Source organism: Ranitomeya imitator, chromosome 6, assembly GCF_032444005.1.
Source record: "Ranitomeya imitator isolate aRanImi1 chromosome 6, aRanImi1.pri, whole genome shotgun sequence".
In the NCBI taxonomy this organism is placed as follows: Eukaryota; Metazoa; Chordata; class Amphibia; order Anura; family Dendrobatidae; genus Ranitomeya; species Ranitomeya imitator.
The window spans coordinates 144757147-144779392 of record NC_091287.1 but is presented as its reverse complement, the minus strand read 5'-3'; the positions used below and the strand labels follow the sequence as shown (position 1 = coordinate 144779392).

The 22246-nt window shown below is 43.3% G+C and overlaps 1 protein-coding gene across 4 annotated transcripts in view; it reads right to left on the bottom strand.

Moving 5' to 3' along the window:
- The window catches only part of TPK1 (thiamin pyrophosphokinase 1), a 797936-nt gene that overhangs the window by 511352 nt on the left and 264338 nt on the right, over window positions 1-22246 (bottom strand). For 3 of the 4 annotated variants that reach the window (XM_069730167.1, XM_069730168.1, XM_069730169.1), the window contains exon 4: window positions 22018-22087. The exons of the other annotated variant lie outside the window; for it this stretch is intronic. In XM_069730167.1, coding sequence (XP_069586268.1) covers window positions 22018-22087 — 70 coding nt within the window. The remainder of the gene's footprint in view (window positions 1-22017; window positions 22088-22246) is intronic. 4 annotated transcript variants of the gene reach the window in all.

Genomic DNA, 22246 nt, shown 5'->3' with positions numbered 1-22246 from the left:
AATTGAACACATCTGGGGCGTCATGTCTCGCACCATCCATCAATGTCATGTTGCACCACAGACTGTCCAGGAGTTGGCAGATGCTTTAGTCCAGGTCTGGGAGGAGATCCCTCAGGAGACCATCCGCCACCTCATCAGGAGTGTATATGTGTATAGCTTTTTCACCACAAAAGGATGGGGGCCCAGACATTTCTTGCACAGGGGCCCCAAGCGGTCAGTGTCTACCCCTGCTAAGTGCAGTGTATATTTAATCTGTGATGCCAGGTGGGTCCCCTAACTATACTTGGCCCGGCATCACACTTTCAGCTATATCGGCATCCTAGATGCTGTTACGATTGAAAGAAATAATGGAAGAGTGAGTGTCAGCTGATGATGACTCTTCTATCATTCCCCCTCTACATTGGACATCTTAGCACAGTAAGAGCAATGACGTCATTACATAGCCCACTGTACCGAGACGTGCAGAAGATCTGAAAACACTATGAAAAGACTAGAGCAGTGGTAGAATCTGCAGAGGTGAGTATTTTTTTCTTTAATTGGGAGTCTATTATATTGTATGGAGCACTATGTGGGGCCATTATACTATATGGAGCACTATGTGGGGCCATTATAGTGTATGGAGCACTATGTGGGGCCCATAGTACTATATGGAGTACTATGTGGGGCGATTATACTGTATGGAGCACTACGTTTGGCCATTATACTGTGTGAAGCGATACATGGGGTCATTATACTATATGGAGCTCTATTTGAGGCCATTATATTGTATACAACACATTTTATGGCCATTATATTATATGGAGCACTATGTGGGACCCATTATACTGTGTGGAACACTTTTAGTGTCATTATACTGTATGGAGGGCTGTTCGAGTATTACAGTTGAAGAATCGCACTGTGATGGGGTCACCATTCTTTGCAGGGGGGATTGATGAAGGAAGGTAAAGTAGGGTCATACTGTGTGTGTAAGGGGTATTGTGGAGAATTGCACTGTGGGGGTATCATACTGTGTTTGTGGGCACTTTTGTTGGCATCATACTTCATTATCTTAAGGGTTTTTTATCCTGGCATTAAATATCTAAATTAGGCCATTGGGCCATATGCTTTTTACTGCATATTATAGCACTGAAATAACATTTTATATTAATTCAATATTTTATTCTAAGATCTTTTAATTTAAATATACTTTATTTATGGGAAAACCCCTTTAAGTTTGTTTTCATATGAAAAAGTTAATTGTTATATTTTGTGATAAGGAAAACTTCAATTGTAGACACTTTTTTAATTGAAATCAAGGTTGGCCGGCGACTTAGTCCAAGCTTTTAATTTTGTCCCTCTGCGTATTTACATGTGCTTCTAGCAAAATTAGAATATCATCAAAAAGTTAATTTATTTCAGTTCTTCAATTCAAAACTCAGATTTTCTATAGACTCATTACAAAAAGAGTGATCTATTTCAAATCTTTAATTCTGTTAATGTTGATGACTATGACTTACAGCCAATGAAAACCAAAAAGTCATTATCTCAGTAAATTAGAATAATTAATAAGAAAAACACCTGCAAAGGTTTCCTAAGCATTTAAAAAGGTCCCTTAGTCTGTTTCGGTAGGTTCCACAATCATGGGGAAGACTGCTGAATTGATAGATGTCCAGAAAGCATTCATTGACACACTCCACAAGGAGGGTAAACCACAAAAGGACTTCTCCGCTAGATTTCTAAAACTTAACATGGACAAAACAGAATTCATTGTCTTTCCCCATCTCACGTGACCCCCCCAACAAACCTATCCATTACAGTAAATGGCTGCCCACTCTCCCCAGTGCCACAAGCTCGCTGCCTCGGGGTAATCCTTGACACTGATCTCTCCTTCAAACTGCATATCCAAGCCCTTTCCATTTCCTGCCGCCTTCAACTCAAAAATATTTCACGGATCCGAACATTCCTAAACCAAGAATCTGCAAAAACCCTAGTCCATGCCCTCATCATCTCCCGCCTCGACTACTGTAACCTCCTGCTCTGTGGCCTCCCCTCTAAAACTCTCGCACCCCTCCAATATGTTCTAAACTCAGCTGCCCGACTAATCCACCTGTCCCCCCGCTATTCCCCAGCATGTCCCCTCTGTCAATCCCTTCACTGGCTCCCCATTTACCCAGAGACTCCAGTACAAAAGCCTAACCATGACATACAAGGCCATCCACAACCTGTCTTCTCCATACATCTGTGACCTCGTCTCCTGGTACTTTCCTGCACGCAACCTCCGATCCTCACAAAATCTCCTTCTCTACTCCCCTCTTATCTCCTCTTCCCAAAATTGCATACAAGATTTCTCTCGCGCATCACCCCTACTCTGGAACCCTCTACCACAACATATCAGACTTTCACCTACCATCGAAACTTTCAAAAAGAACCTGAAGACCTACCTCTTCCGGCAAGCCTACAACCTGCAGTAACCACCGATCTAACAAACCTGTGCACGATCAGCTTTATCCTCACCTACTGTATCCTCACCCATCCCTTGAAGATTGTGAGCCCTCACGGGCAGGGTCCACTCTTTTCCTGTACCAGCTGTGACTTGTAATTTTCAAGATTATTGTACTTGTTTTTATTATGCATACCCCTCCTCACATGTAAAACACAATGGAATAAATGGCGCTATAATAAATAATAATAATTGCTAAAGAAGCTGGCTGTTCACAAAGTGCTGTATCTAAGCATATTAATGGAAAGTTGAGTAGAAAACTGTCGTAGAAAAAGATGGACAAACAACTGGGATAACCGCAGCCTTGAAAGATTTGTTAAGAAAAGGCCATTCAAAAATTTGGGGGAGACTCACAAGGAGTGAACTGCTGCTGGAGTCATTGCTTCAAGAGCCACAACACACAGACGCATCCAGGACATGGGCTACAAGTGTCACATTCCTTGTGTCAAGCCACTCATGACCAATAGACAAAGCAAGAAGCATCTTACCTGGGCCAATGAGAAAAAGAACTGGACGGTTGCTCAGTGGTCCAATGCGTTGTTTTCAGATGAAAGTAAATTTTGCATTTCATTTGGAAATCAAGGTCCCAGAGTCTGGAGTAAGAGGCACACAATCCAAGCTGATTGAGGTCATATGTGAAGTTTCCACAATCAGTGATGGTTTGGGGAGTCATGTCGTCTGCTGGTGTTGGTCCATCATGTTTCATCAATACCAAGGTCAGCGCAGCCATCTACCAGGAAATTTTAGAGAACTTCATGATTCCCTCTACCGACTAGCTTTTTAGAGAATGAAATTTCATTCTCCAGCAGGACCTGGCACCTGTCCACACTGCCAAAAGTACCAATACCTGGTTTAAAAACAACAGAATGGCTGTGCTTGATTGGCCAGAAAACTAGCCTGACCTTAATCCCATAGAGAATCTATGGGGTATTGTCAAGAGGAAGATGAGAGATACCAGACCCAACAATGCAGACGAGCTGAAGGTTGCTATCAAAGCAACCTGGGCTTCCATAACACCTCAGCAGTGATACAGGCTGATTGCTTCCATCATTCAAAAAATTACCACACACTCAAGACTGGTAAGATGCAAAAGGTGTATGCCAATTTTAATTGATTGCTTCCATGACATGCCACATTGGTGTAGTAATTGACCCAAAAGGAACCCTGACCAAGTATTGAGTGCATTTACTGAACATTCATTTCAGTAGGCCAACATTTCGGATTTTAAAATATTTCAAGCTGGTGTTATAAAGTATTCTAATTTACTGAGATAATGACTTTTGGGTTTTCATTGACTGTAAGCCATAAGAATCAACATTAACAGAAATAAACAGTTGAAATAGATCACTCTGTAATGACTATATACAAGTTTCACTTTTTGTATTGAAAATCTGAAATAAAATAACTGTTTGATGATATTCTAATTTTGGAGAAGCTCCTGTAAGTTTGGCATCACTGATGTACATGTGCTTCTCACAAAAATAAATAAACACTTGAAATAAATTACTCTGTTTGGAATGACTCTATATGAGTTTCACTTTTTGTATTGGAGAACTGAAATAAATCCACTTTTTGATGATATTCTAATTTTGTGAGAAGCACCCTTAAGTGCCATAAAGAGACTTAAAACATCCCTTTTAACACAATTGTCCCCGTGATAGAAATGACGGGAGCCGATATTTGCCATGGTACTCTGAGGTCATCTGATGAATAAAGTCATCTTATCACGATTTTCAACTGCTGTTTATTTCATTATTCTACCATTCAAAAATCAGAAAAAGGCTTGGTTCACTTTTGTTCTGTGCTCTCCGCTCAGTCCTTATATTTCCGTTTCTGTATAAAAAAACAAAACAGTGATTCAGACAAAACTCCTGATGGAACCGCTCTCTCAATTGGGACAGATGGGTTCAAAATGCTCAACACACTCTTCGGTTAATTTCTTATATAATTTTTTTAATAATAATAATTTTTATTTATATAGCGCCAACATATTCCGCAGCGCTTGATGAGTCTAGGTTCCAAAATGGGGTCACTGCTGTTTTGGTATCTCAGGGGCTTTGCAAAGGAGACATGCTGTTGCTTTTTACCTTCCAAGCTCTTCCGTGTGTCCAAAGAGAACTTTGTGACTAAATGTGGAGTATTAGTGTGATCAGAAATAAGTGGGTAACAATCTTGTGGGGCACACTTTTTCATGTTACCTCTAGCAAAAAAAAATTGGGGGCTAAAGCAATATATTTGCGAAAAAAATATATATTTTTTTTTTAATAGGAAAACCTAATGTTATCAAATTCTGTGTAGATTCTGTTTATTCAAAATTCTCATTATACCCCCTGAGGGATGTAGTTTCCAAAATGGTGTCAGTTGTCTGGTGTTTATGCTGTTGAGGCACCTCAGAAGCTCTGCAAATGCGACCTGGTGCCCGCAAACTATTTCAGCCAAATTAGTATTCCAAAGTTCAAATAGTGCTCCTTCCATGCCATTTGTCCAAATAAAGTTTTCTGACCACATGTGGGCTCTCAATGTGCTCAAAATTAACTGGGTAATAACTTGTTGGGTCATTTTTCTTGTGCAATCTCTTGTAAAAATGAAAAACGTTGGAGCTAAATCAACATTTTAGATGAAACCTTGACATTTTTATTTTTTTTTTTTTTTCATTCCGTTTTGCAGTAATTCCTGTGTGGCACTTGAAGGGTTAACACATTTCTTGACAGCAGTTTTTAAAGTGTTTGAGGGGTTCGGTTTTTAAAATAGTATCACTTTTTATGAAGTTTGCGATACATAGACCTCTCAATGTCCATTAGAATCTGAATACGTCCCTAAAGCAATAGGTTTTGTAAATTTCTTGAAAAAATTAAAAAATGCGTCTAAACCGTACACTGGGTCTTCTCCGTGTCCGATTTCCCAGTCCCTCCGCCTGCCTCCGGTCTTTGAATGACAGGTTACTTCTGAGATTTCAAGCAGAGGTTGCAGATCATTCAGAGACCGGAAGCAGGCAAATTATGTTATGAATGATTAAAGCAAACAACAGAGCAACTTATCCATAGTGTTTGCCAGCTGCTAGATACAGGTCCTTCTCAAAAAATTAGCATATAGTGTTAAATTTCATTATTTACCATAATGTAATGATTACAATTAAACTTTCATATATTATAGATTCATTATCCACCAACTGAAATTTGTCAGGTCTTTTATTGTTTTAATACTGATGATTTTGGCATACAACTCCTGATAACCCAAAAAACCTGTCTCAATAAATTAGCATATTTCACCCATCCAATCAAATAAAAGTGTTTTTTAATAACAAACAAAAAAACCATCAAATAATAATGTTCAGTTATGCACTCAATACTTGGTCGGGAATCCTTTGGCAGAAATGACTGCTTCAATGCGGCGTGGCATGGAGGCAATCAGCCTGTGACACTGCTGAGATGTTATGGAGGCCCAGGATGCTTCAATAGCGGCCTTAAGCTCATCCAGAGTGTTGGGTCTTGCGTCTCTCAACTTTCTCTTCACAATATCCCACAGATTCTCTATGGGGTTCAGGTCAGGAGAGTTGGCAGGCCAATTGAGCACAGTAATACCATGGTCAGTAAACCATTTACCAGTGGTTTTGGCACTGTGAGCAGGTGCCAGGTCGTGCTGAAAAATGAAATCTTCATCTCCATAAAGCATTTCAGCCGATGGAAGCATGAAGTGCTCCAAAATCTCCTGATAGCTAGCTGCATTGACCCTGCCCTTGATGAAACACAGTGGACCAACACCAGCAGCTGACATGGCACCCCACACCATCACTGACTGTGGGTACTTGACACTGGACTTCAGGCATTTTAGCATTTCTTTCTCCCCAGTCTTCCTCCAGACTCTGGCACCTTGATTTCCGAATGACATGCAAAATTTGCTTTCATCAGAAAAAAGTACTTGGGACCACTTAGCAACAGTCCAGTGCTGCTTCTCTGTAGCCCAGGTCAGGCGCCTCTGCCGCTGTTTATGGTTCAAAAGTGGCTTTACCTGGGGAATGCGGCACCTGTAGCCCATTTCCTGCACACGCCTGTGCACGGTGGCTCTGGATGTTTCCACTTCTCCACAATCTTCCTCAGGGTCCGGTCTCCTCTTCTCGTTGTACAGCGTTTTCTGCCACATTGTTTCCTTCCAACAGACTTACCATTGAGGTGCCTTGATACAGCACTCTGGGAACAGCCTATTTGTTGAGAAATTTCTTTCTGGGTCTTACCCTCTTGCTTGAGGGTGTCAATGATGGCCTTCTTGACATCTGTCAGGTCGCTAGTCTTACCCATGATGGGGGTTTTGAGAAATGAACCAGGCAGGGAGTTTATAAAAGCCTCAGGTATCTTTTGCATGTGTTTAGAGTTAATTAGTTGATTCAGAAGATTAGGGTAATAGGTCGTTTAGAGAACCTTTTCTTGATATGCTAATTTATTGAGACAGGTTTTTTGGGTTATCAGGAGTTGTATGCCAAAATCATCAGTATTAAAACAATAAAAGACCTGACAAATTTCAGTTGGTGGATAATGAATCTATAATATATGAAAGTTTAATTGTAATCATTACATTATGGTAAATAATGAAATTTAACACTATATGCTAATTTTTTGAGAAGGACCTGTATATGAGAGGTTGGGGTTTATTGTAGGTGGTGTATTGTGGTCAGACTGTTAGTATGGGGCTCCTGCACCAATCAATTCACTAAAATCAATAGATAGATGGAAAGTATGGTGAAGCTGAAAATCTGTCACAAGAAATATAGTGTAGATGAAGTTGTGGCCTACTCTTCTCAAAGTGGTGGTCTTATGTAGAGGTTTCACAGCACAAGTAAATACACATGAATTTACTATGTACTGTAATTTACATATTTTTATGGTTAATAGCATGATCTTATCAATAATGCTAAACATGAGAAATATCAGAAAAGGAAAAATCAAACTTAAAGGGAAGGTGCCATCAAAAAAAAATTTTTTTCAGAAATTGTAAAAATGTAAAGAATTAATGATTACATTTTCTTAAAAAATATTATCATTTGTTTATAATTTAGTAAAATATGAAAAATAATTTGAAAAGTTTTGGAATTTCCACTTTTCAACACTAGGGGGAGCAGCTGCTGAAATTTCAGAAAAACCTAGTGTACAAATAGCTCACATTACTGCACTGCAGTAATTATGGGCGGAGTCTGCTGACGTGTGTGATGTCTCCTCTCCTCCCCTTCTGGGTGTTTGCTAAGGGATTAGAGAGGATGATATTCAGGAACCCAGTGAGCAGCCATTTTGTTGGTGACTGCAGAGTATGGCTGCCGTCACACTATCAGTATTTGGTCAGTATTTTACCTCCGTATTTGTAAGCCAAAACCAGGAGTGGAAGAATTAGAGGAAAAGTATAATAGAAACATATGCACCACTTCTGCATTTATCACCCACTCCTGGTTTTGGCTTACAAATACTGAGGTAAAATACTGACCAAATACTGAACGTGGACGGCAGCCTTAGGCTACTTTCACACTAGCGTTGTTGGCTGTACGGTGCAATGCGTCATTCAGGAGAAAAAACACATCCTGCAAAGTTGTCTGCAGGATGCGTTTTTTCCCCATAGACTAACATTACCGACGCATTGCGACGTATTGCCACACGTCACAACTGTCGTGCGACGGTTGTGTCATGTTTTGGTGGACCGCCGCCACAAAAAAAGTTACATGTAACGTTTGTGCATCGAATCCACCATTTTCGACCGCGTATGCACGGCCGAAACTCCGCCCCCTCATGCCCAGACCTAACAATGGGGCAGCGGAAGCATTGTAAGACTGCTTCTGCTGCCCACATCGGACATTTCTTTCACAGCATACGTCGGTACGACGCACTGCGAAAGGCTCATACCGACGCTAGTGTGAAAGCAGCCTTATACTGACAAGTAGACAGTCACCGAGGATGGCAGGCAGCAAGGATTCTGGGAGATATGTGGTGGAGGGAGCAGGGTGAAAGCAGCACAGAGTATTTCAGGAGAGCAGTGTGCTGGTCTATGGGGGCCCCCTGTTTGGTGTGCGGAGCAGCCAGGGATTGTACATAGAGCGCTGTCTTTTATACACATGGATGGGCCTTCTGCTTGTTTGCTCCACAGAAATCCAGGAAACATTTCTGCGGATTGATGGCCTGGTCTGATCCAGACTTTGCATGCAGACCCCATTCCCCTCCTCAGATCCTGTCTTCTCCATCCTGTCCTGGCAATATGTGAAAGCGAGGCGACAGGCGCAGTCCGGGGTGACGCTGGGAAGGAAATGTAGCCATATAGTAACAATAAAAATGAGACCCCTTTCTTCAGCTGCCTCACCAGCCTTCCCCTGACTACACCTAACTGGAGGTCATGCTGCCCCCTCTATTACCCCAGACCCGCATGCAGGTGCTCAGCCAGAACCACCATAGAATGGGTCCGCTTTCTGAAGATAATACTGCCATAGTGTTCTCGCATAATACCGCCATATAGATCACACACAATACTATCAAATAGATCACACAATACTGTCATACAGTTCTCACATAATACCACCATATAGATCACACATAATACCGCCAGTGTTCTCACATACCGCCATATAGATCACACATAATACCGCCAGTGTTCTCACATACCGCCATATAGATCACACATAATACTGCCAGTGTTCTCACATAATACCGCCATATAGATCACACACAATACTATCAAATAGATCACACAATACTGTCATACAGTTCTCACATAATACCACCATATAGATCACACATAATACCGCCAGTGTTCTCACATACCGCCATATAGATCACACATAATACCGCCAGTGTTCTCACATACCGCCATATAGATCACACATAATACCGCCAGTGTTCTCACATACCGCCATATAGATCACACATAATACCGCCAGTGTTCTCACATACCACCATATAGATCACACATAATACTGCCAGTGTTCTCACATACCGCCATATAGATCACACATAATACTGCCATAGTGTTCTCACATAATACCGCCATATAGATCACACATAATGCTGCCAGTGGTCTCACATAATACCGCCATATAGATCACACACAATACCACCATATAATTCTCACAATACTGATCAAGCATAATACCACCATACAGATCACATAATACCGTCATATAGATCTCACATAATGCCATAATACAGCATGACGCTCGCACCTCCTGTTATCGTACACATTGAGTTGCGTGTGCAATGGGGAAAGATATGCAGGGGGAGAGGAGTGCATAGAAGTGGATTAGATGCACGGTTCACCAGACAGTATAACACAGGAGAGGATTAGATACACGGCTCAGCAGTCAGTATTTCACAGGATTAGGCTATGTGCACACGTCAGGATTTTTTCCTGACATAATCCTGAGAATTCTGCCAGAAATCCGCGTGCTTTTTTTGCGCGGATTTCTTGCGGAATTTGCGCGTTTTTTGCGCGGATTTTTTGCGGTTTTTTTGCTTTTTTTTTTTATTTTCCGGAATGTCCTTTTTGATAGGAAATCCGCAAAAATATAGAGCATGTCCGGATTTTTTGCGGTATGCGTTTTTTTTGCGGAAAAAAACGCTAACATCTGCACAAAAAATGCGGAATGCATTCTAAATGATAGGATGCATAATGTTAGCGTTTTTTTAGTGGATTTATAGCGTTTTTATGGCGAAATTCCGCAAAAAAAAAAAAACGCTAAAAATCCGGACGTGTGCACATAGCCTTAGATACACAGGTCAGCACAGGATAGGATTAGATACACGGTTCACCAGACAGTATCACACAGGAGAGGATTAGATACACGGCTCAGCAGACAGTATCACACAGGAGAGGATTAGATACATGGCTCACCAGACAGTATCACACTGGAGAGGATTAGATACACGGCTCAGCAGTCAGTATTCCACAGGAGAGGATTAGATACACGGCTCAGCAGTCAGTATTCCACAGGAGGATTAGATACACGGCTCAGCAGACAGTATCACACAGGAGAGGATTAGATACACGGCTCAGCAGTCAGTATTCCACAGGAGGATTAGATACACGGCTCAGCACAGGATAGGATTAGATACACGGCTCAGCAGACAGTATTACACAGGAGAGGATTAGATACACGGCTCAGCAGACAGTATCACACAGGAGGATTAGATACACAGGTCAGCACAGGATAGGATTAGATACATGGCTCACCAGACAGTATCACACAGGAGAGGATTAGATACACGGCTCAGCAGTCAGTATTCCACAGGAGGATTAGATACACAGGTCAGCACAGGATAGGATTAGATACACGGCTCAGCAGACAGTATTACACAGGAGAGGATTAGATACACGGCTCAGCAGACAGTATCACACAGGAGGATTAGATACACAGGTCAGCACAGGATAGGATTAGATACATGGCTCACCAGACAGTATCACACAGGAGAGGATTAGATACACGGCTCAGCAGTCAGTATTCCACAGGAGGATTAGATACAGAGGTCAGCACAGGATAGGATTAGATACACGGCTCAGCAGTCAGTATTCCACAGGAGGATTAGATACACAGGTCAGCACAGGATAGGATTAGATACACGGCTCAGCAGACAGTATTACACAGGAGAGGATTAGATACACGGCTCAGCAGACAGTATCACACAGGAGGATTAGATACACAGGTCAGCACAGGATAGGATTAGATACATGGCTCACCAGACAGTATCACACAGGAGAGGATTAGATACACGGCTCAACAGTCAGTATTCCACAGGATTAGATACACAGGTCAGCACAGGATAGGATTAGATACACGGTTCACCAGACAGTATCACACAGGAGAGGATTAGATACACGGTTCACCAGATAGTATCACACAGGAGAGGATTAGATACACGGCTCAGCAGACACTATCACACAGGAGAGGATTAGATACACGGCTCAGCAGACAGTATCACACAGGAGAGGATTAGATACATGGCTCACCAGACAGTATCACACTGGAGAGGATTAGATACACGGCTCAGCAGTCAGTATTCCACAGGAGAGGATTAGATACACGGCTCAGCAGTCAGTATTCCACAGGAGGATTAGATACACGGCTCAGCAGACAGTATCACACAGGAGAGGATTAGATACACGGCTCAGCAGTCAGTATTCCACAGGAGGATTAGATACACGGCTCAGCACAGGATAGGATTAGATACACGGCTCAGCAGACAGTATTACACAGGAGAGGATTAGATACACGGCTCAGCAGACAGTATCACACAGGAGGATTAGATACACAGGTCAGCACAGAATAGGATTAGATACATGGCTCACCAGACAGTATCACACAGGAGAGGATTAGATACACGGCTCAGCAGTCAGTATTCCACAGGAGGATTAGATACACAGGTCAGCACAGGATAGGATTAGATACACGGCTCAGCAGACAGTATTACACAGGAGATGATTAGATACACGGCTCAGCAGACAGTATCACACAGGATAGGATTAGATACACGGCTCAGCAGACAGTATCACACAGGAGAGGATTAGATACACGGCTCAACAGTCAGTATTCCACAGGATTAGATACACAGGTCAGCACAGGATAGGATTAGATACACGGTTCACCAGATAGTATCACACAGGAGAGGATTAGATACACGGTTCACCAGATAGTATCACACAGGAGAGGATTAGATACACGGCTCAGCAGACACTATCACACAGGAGAGGATTAGATACACGGCTCAGCACACAGTATAGGATTAGATACACGGCTCAGCAGACCGTATCACACAGGAGAGGATTAGATACACGGCTCAGCAGACAGTATAGGATTAGATACACGGCTCAGGAGACAGTATCACACAGGAGAGGATTAGATACACGGCTCAGCAGACAGTATAGGATTAGATACACGGCTCAGCAGACAGTATCACACAGGAGAGGATTAGATACACGGCTCAGCAGACAGTATAGGATTAGATACACGGCTCAGCAGACAGTATCACACAGGAGAGGATTAGATACATGGCTCACCAGGGAGTATCACACTGGAGAGGATTAGATACACGGCTCAGCAGTCAGTATTCCACAGGAGAGGATTAGATACACGGCTCAGCAGTCAGTATTCCACAGGAGGATTAGATACACGGCTCAGCAGTCAGTATTCCACAGGAGGATTAGATACACGGCTCAGCACAGGATAGGATTAGATACACGGCTCAGCAGACAGTATTACACAGGAGAGGATAAGATACACGGCTCAGCAGTCAGTATTCCACAGGAGGATTAGATACACGGCTCAGCACAGGATAGGATTAGATACACGGCTCAGCAGACAGTATTACACAGGAGAGGATAAGATACACGGCTCAGCAGACAGTATCACACAGGAGGATTAGATACACAGGTCAGCACAGGATAGGATTAGATACATGGCTCACCAGACAGTATCACACAGGAGAGGATTAGATACACGGCTCAGCAGTCAGTATTCCACAGGAGGATTAGATACACAGGTCAGCACAGGATAGGATTAGATACACGGCTCAGCAGACAGTATTACACAGGAGATGATTAGATACACGGCTCAGCAGACAGTATAGGATTAGATACACGGCTCAGGAGACAGTATCACACAGGAGAGGATTAGATACACGGCTCAGCAGACAGTATAGGATTAGATACACGGCTCAGCAGACAGTATCACACAGGAGAGGATTAGATACACGGCTCAGCAGACAGTATAGGATTAGATACACGGCTCAGCAGACAGTATCACACAGGAGAGGATTAGATACATGGCTCACCAGGGAGTATCACACTGGAGAGGATTAGATACACGGCTCAGCAGTCAGTATTCCACAGGAGAGGATTAGATACACGGCTCAGCAGTCAGTATTCCACAGGAGGATTAGATACACAGGTCAGCACAGGATAGGATTAGATACATGGCTCACCTGACAGTATCACACAGGAGAGGATTAGATACACGGCTCAGCAGTCAGTATTCCACAGGAGGATTAGATACACAGGTCAGCACAGGATAGGATTAGATACACGGCTCAGCAGACAGTATTACACAGGAGAGGATTAGATACACGGCTCAGCAGACAGTATCACACAGGAGGATTAGATACACAGGTCAGCACAGGATAGGATTAGATACATGGCTCACCAGACAGTATCACACAGGAGAGGATTAGATACACGGCTCAGCAGTCAGTATTCCACAGGAGGATTAGATACACAGGTCAGCACAGGATAGGATTAGATACACGGCTCAGCAGACAGTATTACACAGGAGATGATTAGATACACGGCTCAGCAGACAGTATCACACAGGATAGGATTAGATACACGGCTCAGCAGACAGTATCACACAGGAGAGGATTAGATACACGGCTCAACAGTCAGTATTCCACAGGATTAGATACACAGGTCAACACAGGATAGGATTAGATACACGGTTCACCAGACAGTATCACACAGGAGAGGATTAGATACACGGTTCACCAGATAGTATCACACAGGAGAGGATTAGATACACGGCTCAGCAGACACTATCACACAGGAGAGGATTAGATACACGGCTCAGCACACAGTATAGGATTAGATACACGGCTCAGCAGACCGTATCACACAGGAGAGGATTAGATACACGGCTCAGCAGACAGTATAGGATTAGATACACGGCTCAGGAGACAGTATCACACAGGAGAGGATTAGATACACGGCTCAGCAGACAGTATAGGATTAGATACACGGCTCAGCAGACAGTATCACACAGGAGAGGATTAGATACACGGCTCAGCAGACAGTTTAGGATTAGATACACGGCTCAGCAGACGGTATCACACAGGAGAGGATTAGATACATGGCTCACCAGAGAGTATCACACTGGAGAGGATTAGATACACGGCTCAGCAGTCAGTATTCCACAGGAGAGGATTAGATACACGGCTCAGCAGTCAGTATTCCACAGGAGGATTAGATACACGGCTCAGCACAGGATAGGATTAGATACACGGCTCAGCAGACAGTATTACACAGGAGAGGATTAGATACACGGCTCAGCAGACAGTATCACACAGGAGGATTAGATACACAGGTCAGCACAGGACAGGATTAGATACATGGCTCACCAGACAGTATCACACAGGAGAGGATTAGATACACGGCTCAGCAGTCAGTATTCCACAGGAGGATTAGATACACAGGTCAGCACAGGATAGGATTAGATACACGGCTCAGCAGACAGTATTACACAGGAGAGGATTAGATACACGGCTCAGCAGACAGTATCACACAGGAGAGGATTAGATACACGGCTCAACAGTCAGTATTCCACAGGATTAGATACACAGGTCAGCACAGGATAGGATTAGATACACGGTTCACCAGACAGTATCACACAGGAGAGGATTAGATACACGGTTCACCAGATAGTATCACACAGGAGAGGATTAGATACACGGCTCAGCAGACACTATCACACAGGAGAGGATTAGATACACGGCTCAGCACACAGTATAGGATTAGATACACGGCTCAGCAGACCGTATCACACAGGAGAGGATTAGATACACGGCTCGGCAGACAGTATAGGATTAGATACACGGCTCAGCAGACAGTATCACACAGGAGAGGATTAGATACACGGCTCAGCAGACAGTATTACACAGGAGATGATTAGATACACGGCTCAGCAGACAGTATCACACAGGATAGGATTAGATACACGGCTCAGCAGACAGTATCACACAGGAGAGGATTAGATACACGGCTCAACAGTCAGTATTCCACAGGATTAGATACACAGGTCAACACAGGATAGGATTAGATACACGGTTCACCAGACAGTATCACACAGGAGAGGATTAGATACACGGTTCACCAGATAGTATCACACAGGAGAGGATTAGATACACGGCTCAGCAGACACTATCACACAGGAGAGGATTAGATACACGGCTCAGCACACAGTATAGGATTAGATACACGGCTCAGCAGACCGTATCACACAGGAGAGGATTAGATACACGGCTCAGCAGACAGTAAAGGATTAGATACACGGCTCAGGAGACAGTATCACACAGGAGAGGATTAGATACACGGCTCAGCAGACAGTATAGGATTAGATACACGGCTCAGCAGACAGTATCACACAGGAGAGGATTAGATACACGGCTCAGCAGACAGTATAGGATTAGATACACGGCTCAGCAGACAGTATCACACAGGAGAGGATTAGATACATGGCTCACCAGAGAGTATCACACTGGAGAGGATTAGATACACGGCTCAGCAGTCAGTATTCCACAGGAGAGGATTAGATACACGGCTCAGCAGTCAGTATTCCACAGGAGGATTAGATACACGGCTCAGCAGACAGTATCACACAGGAGAGGATTAGATACACGGCTCAGCAGTCAGTATTCCACAGGAGGATTAGATACACGGCTCAGCACAGGATAGGATTAGATACACGGCTCAGCAGACAGTATTACACAGGAGAGGATTAGATACACGGCTCAGCAGACAGTATCACACAGGAGGATTAGATACACAGGTCAGCACAGGATAGGATTAGATACATGGCTCACCAGATAGTATCACACAGGAGAGGATTAGATACACGGCTCAGCAGTCAGTATTCCACAGGAGGATTAGATACACAGGTCAGCACAGGATAGGATTAGATACACGGCTCAGCAGACAGTATTACACAGGATAGGATTAGATACACGGCTCAGCAGACAGTATCACACAGGAGAGGATTAGATACACGGCTCAACAGTGAGTATTCCACAGGATTAGATACACAGGTCAGCACAGGATAGGATTAGATACACGGTTCACCAGACAGTATCACACAGGAGAGGATTAGATACACGGTTCACCAGATAGTATCACACAGGAGAGGATTAGATACACGGCTCAGCAGACATTATCACACAGGAGAGGATTAGATACACGGCTCAGCACACAGTATAGGATTAGATACACGGCTCAGCAGACCGTATCACACAGGAGAGGATTAGATACACGGCTCAGCAGACAGTATAGGATTAGATACACGGCTCAGCAGACAGTATCACACAGGAGAGGATTAGATACACGGCTCAGCAGACAGTATAGGATTAGATACACGGCTCAGCAGTCACTATCACACAGGAGAGGATTAGATACACGGCTCAGCACACAGTATAGGATTAGATACACGGCTCAGCAGACACTATCACACAGGAGAGGATTAGATACACGGCTCAGCAGACACTATCACACAGGAGAGGATTAGATACACAGCTCAGCAGACAGTATAGGATTAGATACACGGCTCAGCAGTCACTATCACACAGGAGAGGATTAGATACACGGCTCAGCACACAGTATAGGATTAGATACACGGCTCAGCAGACAGTATCACACAGGAGAGGATTAGATACACGGCTCAGCACACAGTATAGGATTAGATACACGGCTCAGCAGTCACTATCACACAGGAGAGGATTAGATACACGGCTCAGCAGACAGTATCACACAGGAGAGGATTAGATACACGGCTCAGCACACAGTATTACACAGGAGAGGATTAGATACACGGATCAGCAGACAGTATCACACAGGAGAGGATTAGATACACGGCTCAGCACACAGTATAGGATTAGATACACGGCTCAGCAGTCACTATCACACAGGAGAGGATTAGATACACGGCTCAGCACACAGTATAGGATTAGATACACGGCTCAGCAGACAGTATCACACAGGAGAGGATTAGATACACGGCTCAGCACACAGTATAGGATTAGATACACGGCTCAGCAGTCACTATCACACAGGAGAGGATTAGATACACGGCTCAGCAGACAGTATCACACAGGAGAGGATTAGATACACGGCTCAGCACACAGTATTACACAGGAGAGGATTAGATACACGGCTCAGCAGACAGTATCACACAGGAGAGGATTAGATACACGGCTCAGCACACAGTATAGGATTAGATACACGGCTCAGCAGTCACTATCACACAGGAGAGGATTAGATACACGGCTCAGCAGACAGTATAGGATTAGATACACGGCTCAGCAGTCACTATCACACAGGAGAGGATTAGATACACGGCTCAGCAGACAGTATCACACAGGAGAGGATTAGATACACGGCTCAGCACACAGTATAGGATTAGATACACGGCTCAGCAGTCACTATCACAGGAGAGGATTAGATACACGGCTCAGCAGACAGTATAGGATTAGATACACGGCTCAGCAGTCACTATCACACAGGAGAGGATTAGATACACGGCTCAGCAGACAGTATCACACTGGAGAGGATTAGATACACGGCTCAGCAGACAGTATCACACAGGAGAGGATTAGATACACAGGTCAGCACAGGAGAGGATTAGATACATGGCTCAGCACAGTATAGTGATAGATGCAGGGTGTGATGTCCTGTGAGGAGCTACAGTGAGGTCCGAGCAGCACAGAGATTCTCCCCATCCCCCTCTGTTACCTCTCTGCAGCTCCTGATAAGAGGACATCAGACCACAGCACTTCACCCTCTCTAGCGATTCTAGAGATTACAGGCAGCAGAGGACAGGGAATGGCCGCTGAGTGTGAGGGGAGACAGATGTAGCTGCCCCTCCAACAGCACGACTCTACAGTGGAGCTCACAGTCAGGTACACTCCACTGTAGGCTGAAGCAAGATGGCGCCGATCTCCTGCCTCTGCTGTGATGTGGAGACCGCCCAGGGGGCGTGGCCACATCAGAGCAGAGAAGCTTATAATGGGAGCTATGGGGTCGGACGCCGACTGCTGAGTCCTATGTCCAGGGCAGCCGTATGTGAAGACTGTAAGTGTCGTGCAGCTACACTTACAGTCCTGCAAATGAAAATGGCGGCGCCCAGTGGCAGAAAAAAAAATGAATAAAAAAAAAACAATAAATACTATGCACTTGAAAATAACTTATGAAAATAAGGAATTAAAGAGTTTTTTTTTTTTTACAATATTAAAACGCGGCACCTTCCCTTTAATTTAACAAATTATTAACAGAAAAAGCAAAAAACTTTGCCTACGTTTATATGTTCTTTATTTGAAACACGTAGGCAAAAATGCTCACATAATATGTTCTATTTTAATATATAGTGTATTATCAATTTTGGCTTTATATTTCCTGCTTTTCTGTGCGCATAATAAAAATCATGTCGTTCACACTGTGATAAGCCGATAGGAGAACTTATACATTTTTATATTTATGTAATAAACGTGTACCATTAGCAATAAACCTGCATACTAAGAACACCAAAGAGAAACAACAGATTATCTGTACAGATTATCGCTTCTGGGACAAAGACCTCAAAGTGAGTTGAGCTAGCAACCATGTAATCAATCCTCCTCCCAGCAATATTAACATTTTATACAATAGAATGGAAAGGTGAAAAAAAAAGCATTATTAAACTCCTAGGTCTGCATTGAAAAGTATTTCAATGCTCTGATAACAATGTCTGTTTTTTAAACATAAAGTGGGTACAGAAAGTATTCAGACCCCTTTAAAGGGACTCTGTCACCCCCTCCAGCAATTATAAACTAAAAGAGCCACCTTGTGCAGTTTCATAATTTCGCCAAAATACCTGTCTTTAGACAGGGAGGCAGGTCTTAACCCCCTTGCTGGAAACGCCACACTTCAGTCACTCAAATCTTCTTTGGTGCCGGGCGCCGCCCCCTCCACTCTGTTTTCCAATGTAATCCGGCACCTGCGCTGTTTAGTACTGGCTGGTGCAGGCGCAGTGAGCTCTGGCCGCCTGACCTCACATGCAGTCTTGCAGACTGCGCCTGCCCCAGCCAGTACTAAACAGAGCAGGCGCCGGATTTCATTGAAAAATAGCGCGGAGGGGGCGGCGCCCGACGCCGAAGAAGATTTGAGTGACTGAAGTGTGGCGTTTCCAGCAGGGGGGTGAGGACCCGCCTCCCTGTCTAAAGACAGGTATTTTGGTGAAATTATAAAACGCTTAATTTTGGCAATAACTGCACCAAAAACTAAAAGAGCCCCCTTGTTAGAATGCAGCATTACTGCAGCACAAGGTGGCTCTTTTAGTTTATAACATCTAGATAAGCTCCTTGGGGGGTCCAGTTTCCAAAATGGGGTCATTTGTGGGGGTTTCTACTGTTTAGGCACATCAAGAGCTCTGCAAATGCAACATGACGCCCGCAGACCATTCAAAGTCTGCATTCTAAAACAGCGCTGCTTCCCTTCTGAACTCTGCCATGCGCCCAAACAGCGTCCCCCCCACATATGGGGTATCAGAGTACGTAGGAGAAATTGCACAACAACTTTTATGGTCCAATTTATCCCGTTACCCTTGTGAAAGTAAAAATTTGGGGGTGAAAAAAAAAATGATTTTTGTGGAAAAAATAAGATTTTTTATTTTTACGGCTCTACGTTATAAACTTCTGTGAGGCACTTAGGGGTTCATAGTGCTCACCACTAGTTTCCAAAAAGGGGTTTCTACTGTGTAGGTACATCAGGGGCTCTGCAAAGGCAACATGATGCCCGCAGACCATTCCATCAAAGTCTGCATTTTAAAACGTCACTACTTACCTTCCGAGCCCCGATGTGTGCCCAAACAGTGGTCCACCCCCTCATATGGGGAATCGACGTACTCAGGACAAACTGGACAACAATTTTTGGAGTCAAATTTCTCCTGTTACCCTTGTGAAAATAAAAAATTGAGTGCTAAAAAAAATCATTTTTGAGGAAAAAAAAGATTTTTTTTATTTTCACGGCTCTGGGTTATAAACTTCTGTGAAGCACTTGGGGGTTTAAAGTGCTCACCACACATCTAGATAAGTTCCTTAAGGGGTCTAGTTTCCAAAATGGTGTCACTTGTGGGAGGTTTCCGCTGTTTAGGCACACCAGGGGCTCTGCAAACGTGACATGGCGTCCGATCTCAATTCCAGCCAAATCTGCATTGAAAAGTCAAACGGCGCTCCTTCACTTCTGAGCTCTGCCTTGTGCCCAAACAGTGGTTTTCCCACACATGTGGGGTATCGGCGTACTCAGGACAAATTGCACAACAACTTTGGTTGCCTAAATTCTCCTGTTACCCTTGTGAAAATAAACATTTTGGGGAGAAAATATATTTTTTTGGAAAAAATATTTTATTTTTGTTTTTATGGCTCTATGTTGCAATCTTCTGTGAAGCTCTTGGGGGTTCAAAGTGCTCAACACACATCTAGATAAGTTCCTTAAGGGGTCTAGTTTCCAAAATGGGGTCACTTCTGGGGGGTTTTCACTGTTTAGGCACATCAGAGGCTCTCCAAACGCGACATGGCAACCGCTCTCAATTCCAGTCAATTCTGCATTAAAAAAGTCTACCGAAACTCCTGTTCCAAGCTCTGCTATGCGCACAAAACAGTGGTTTACCCCACATATGGGGTATCGATGTATTCAGGAGAAATTCCACCACAAATTCTGTGGTTCATTTCCTCTTTTTACTCTTGTGAAAATAAAAAAAAATTGGTTCTGAAGTAAAATGTGTGTAAAAAAAAGTTAAATGTTAATTTTATCCTTCCACATTGCTTCAGTTCCTGTGAAGCATGTAAAGGGTTAATGAACTCCTTGAATGTCGTTTTCAGCACCTTGAGGGGTGCAGTTTTTAGAATGGTTTCACTTTGGGGTATTTTCTGTCATGTACACCCCTCAAAGTGACTTTAAATGTGAGATGGTCCTTAAAAAAATGGTTACATTTTAATTTAAATTATAAGCAGAGAGTTTCAGCAAGTGGACAAGATAAAATCTGCTGGCATAATTTCTTGCTTTAACACATAAGGGCTTGTAAAAGAAAAAAAAGCAGTTATTCTTCCAAGAAAATGAAAATTAGTATGTAGAAAAATCACGTATCCAAGTCACTCCTGGCACTTTCCTCCATGCACAACAACATGACAGCCCCGTCGAGTGTACCCCCGTGCAGGGGATAATTTAAAGGGGCTCCTGTCATTTTTCCTTATTTTTTATTTCATTGCCGGATACATTTGTTCTTCCTGGAGATATGACATCATCAGCGATGTCCAATAGCGGCTTAATCCTCTCTACATGCATAGAACATGTGCGACCAAGTGCGAAGGAACTCTAACCACAATGCATGGAAGCTTCAGATCTCTGGATCAGACATTTGTTTCATCCCGCTCTCCTTCCTTCTTTTACATTGCAGCTTGGTGTGCTCTAATTGGCTGAAGTATATATGTCTAAACCTAGGAAAACACTAGATATGAAATGCAGGACATCCATCCATCCTCATAGTAACAGTGGAATAATTCTAATCTACACAAGCTAACCCACCCCTACAAACATTGAGCCTCTGTAAGGTAAGGAATAGGTTTGGGGTTCCACCAAAAGATGACTATCTTAGAAAGAATGGAGTAGAACTTAGCATAGTTATAGAAACCTACAGAGTCTAAGAGTGAAGAAAATGCACATTTGTACATACAGTACATACATGTATAGTTAATTTTCATTTTGCGTAGTAATACTACATAGTTAAAACTTACTCATCTTCTTGCCCAGCGGTGATGCTGTGTAGATGATTTGCTCCTCCATCGGCACAGGCTTTAATAGCAGCTACAACAAAACAGTATAATACAAATCATTGAGATTGCGAGACAAAAAGCACAGAAATTACTTCCGCAAGTGCAAACCAAGTGGATGAATCAAGCACAGATTATCAGCTATCCAGCAACATTAACATTTTTTGCAATTTAACCTATGCATATTTATGTG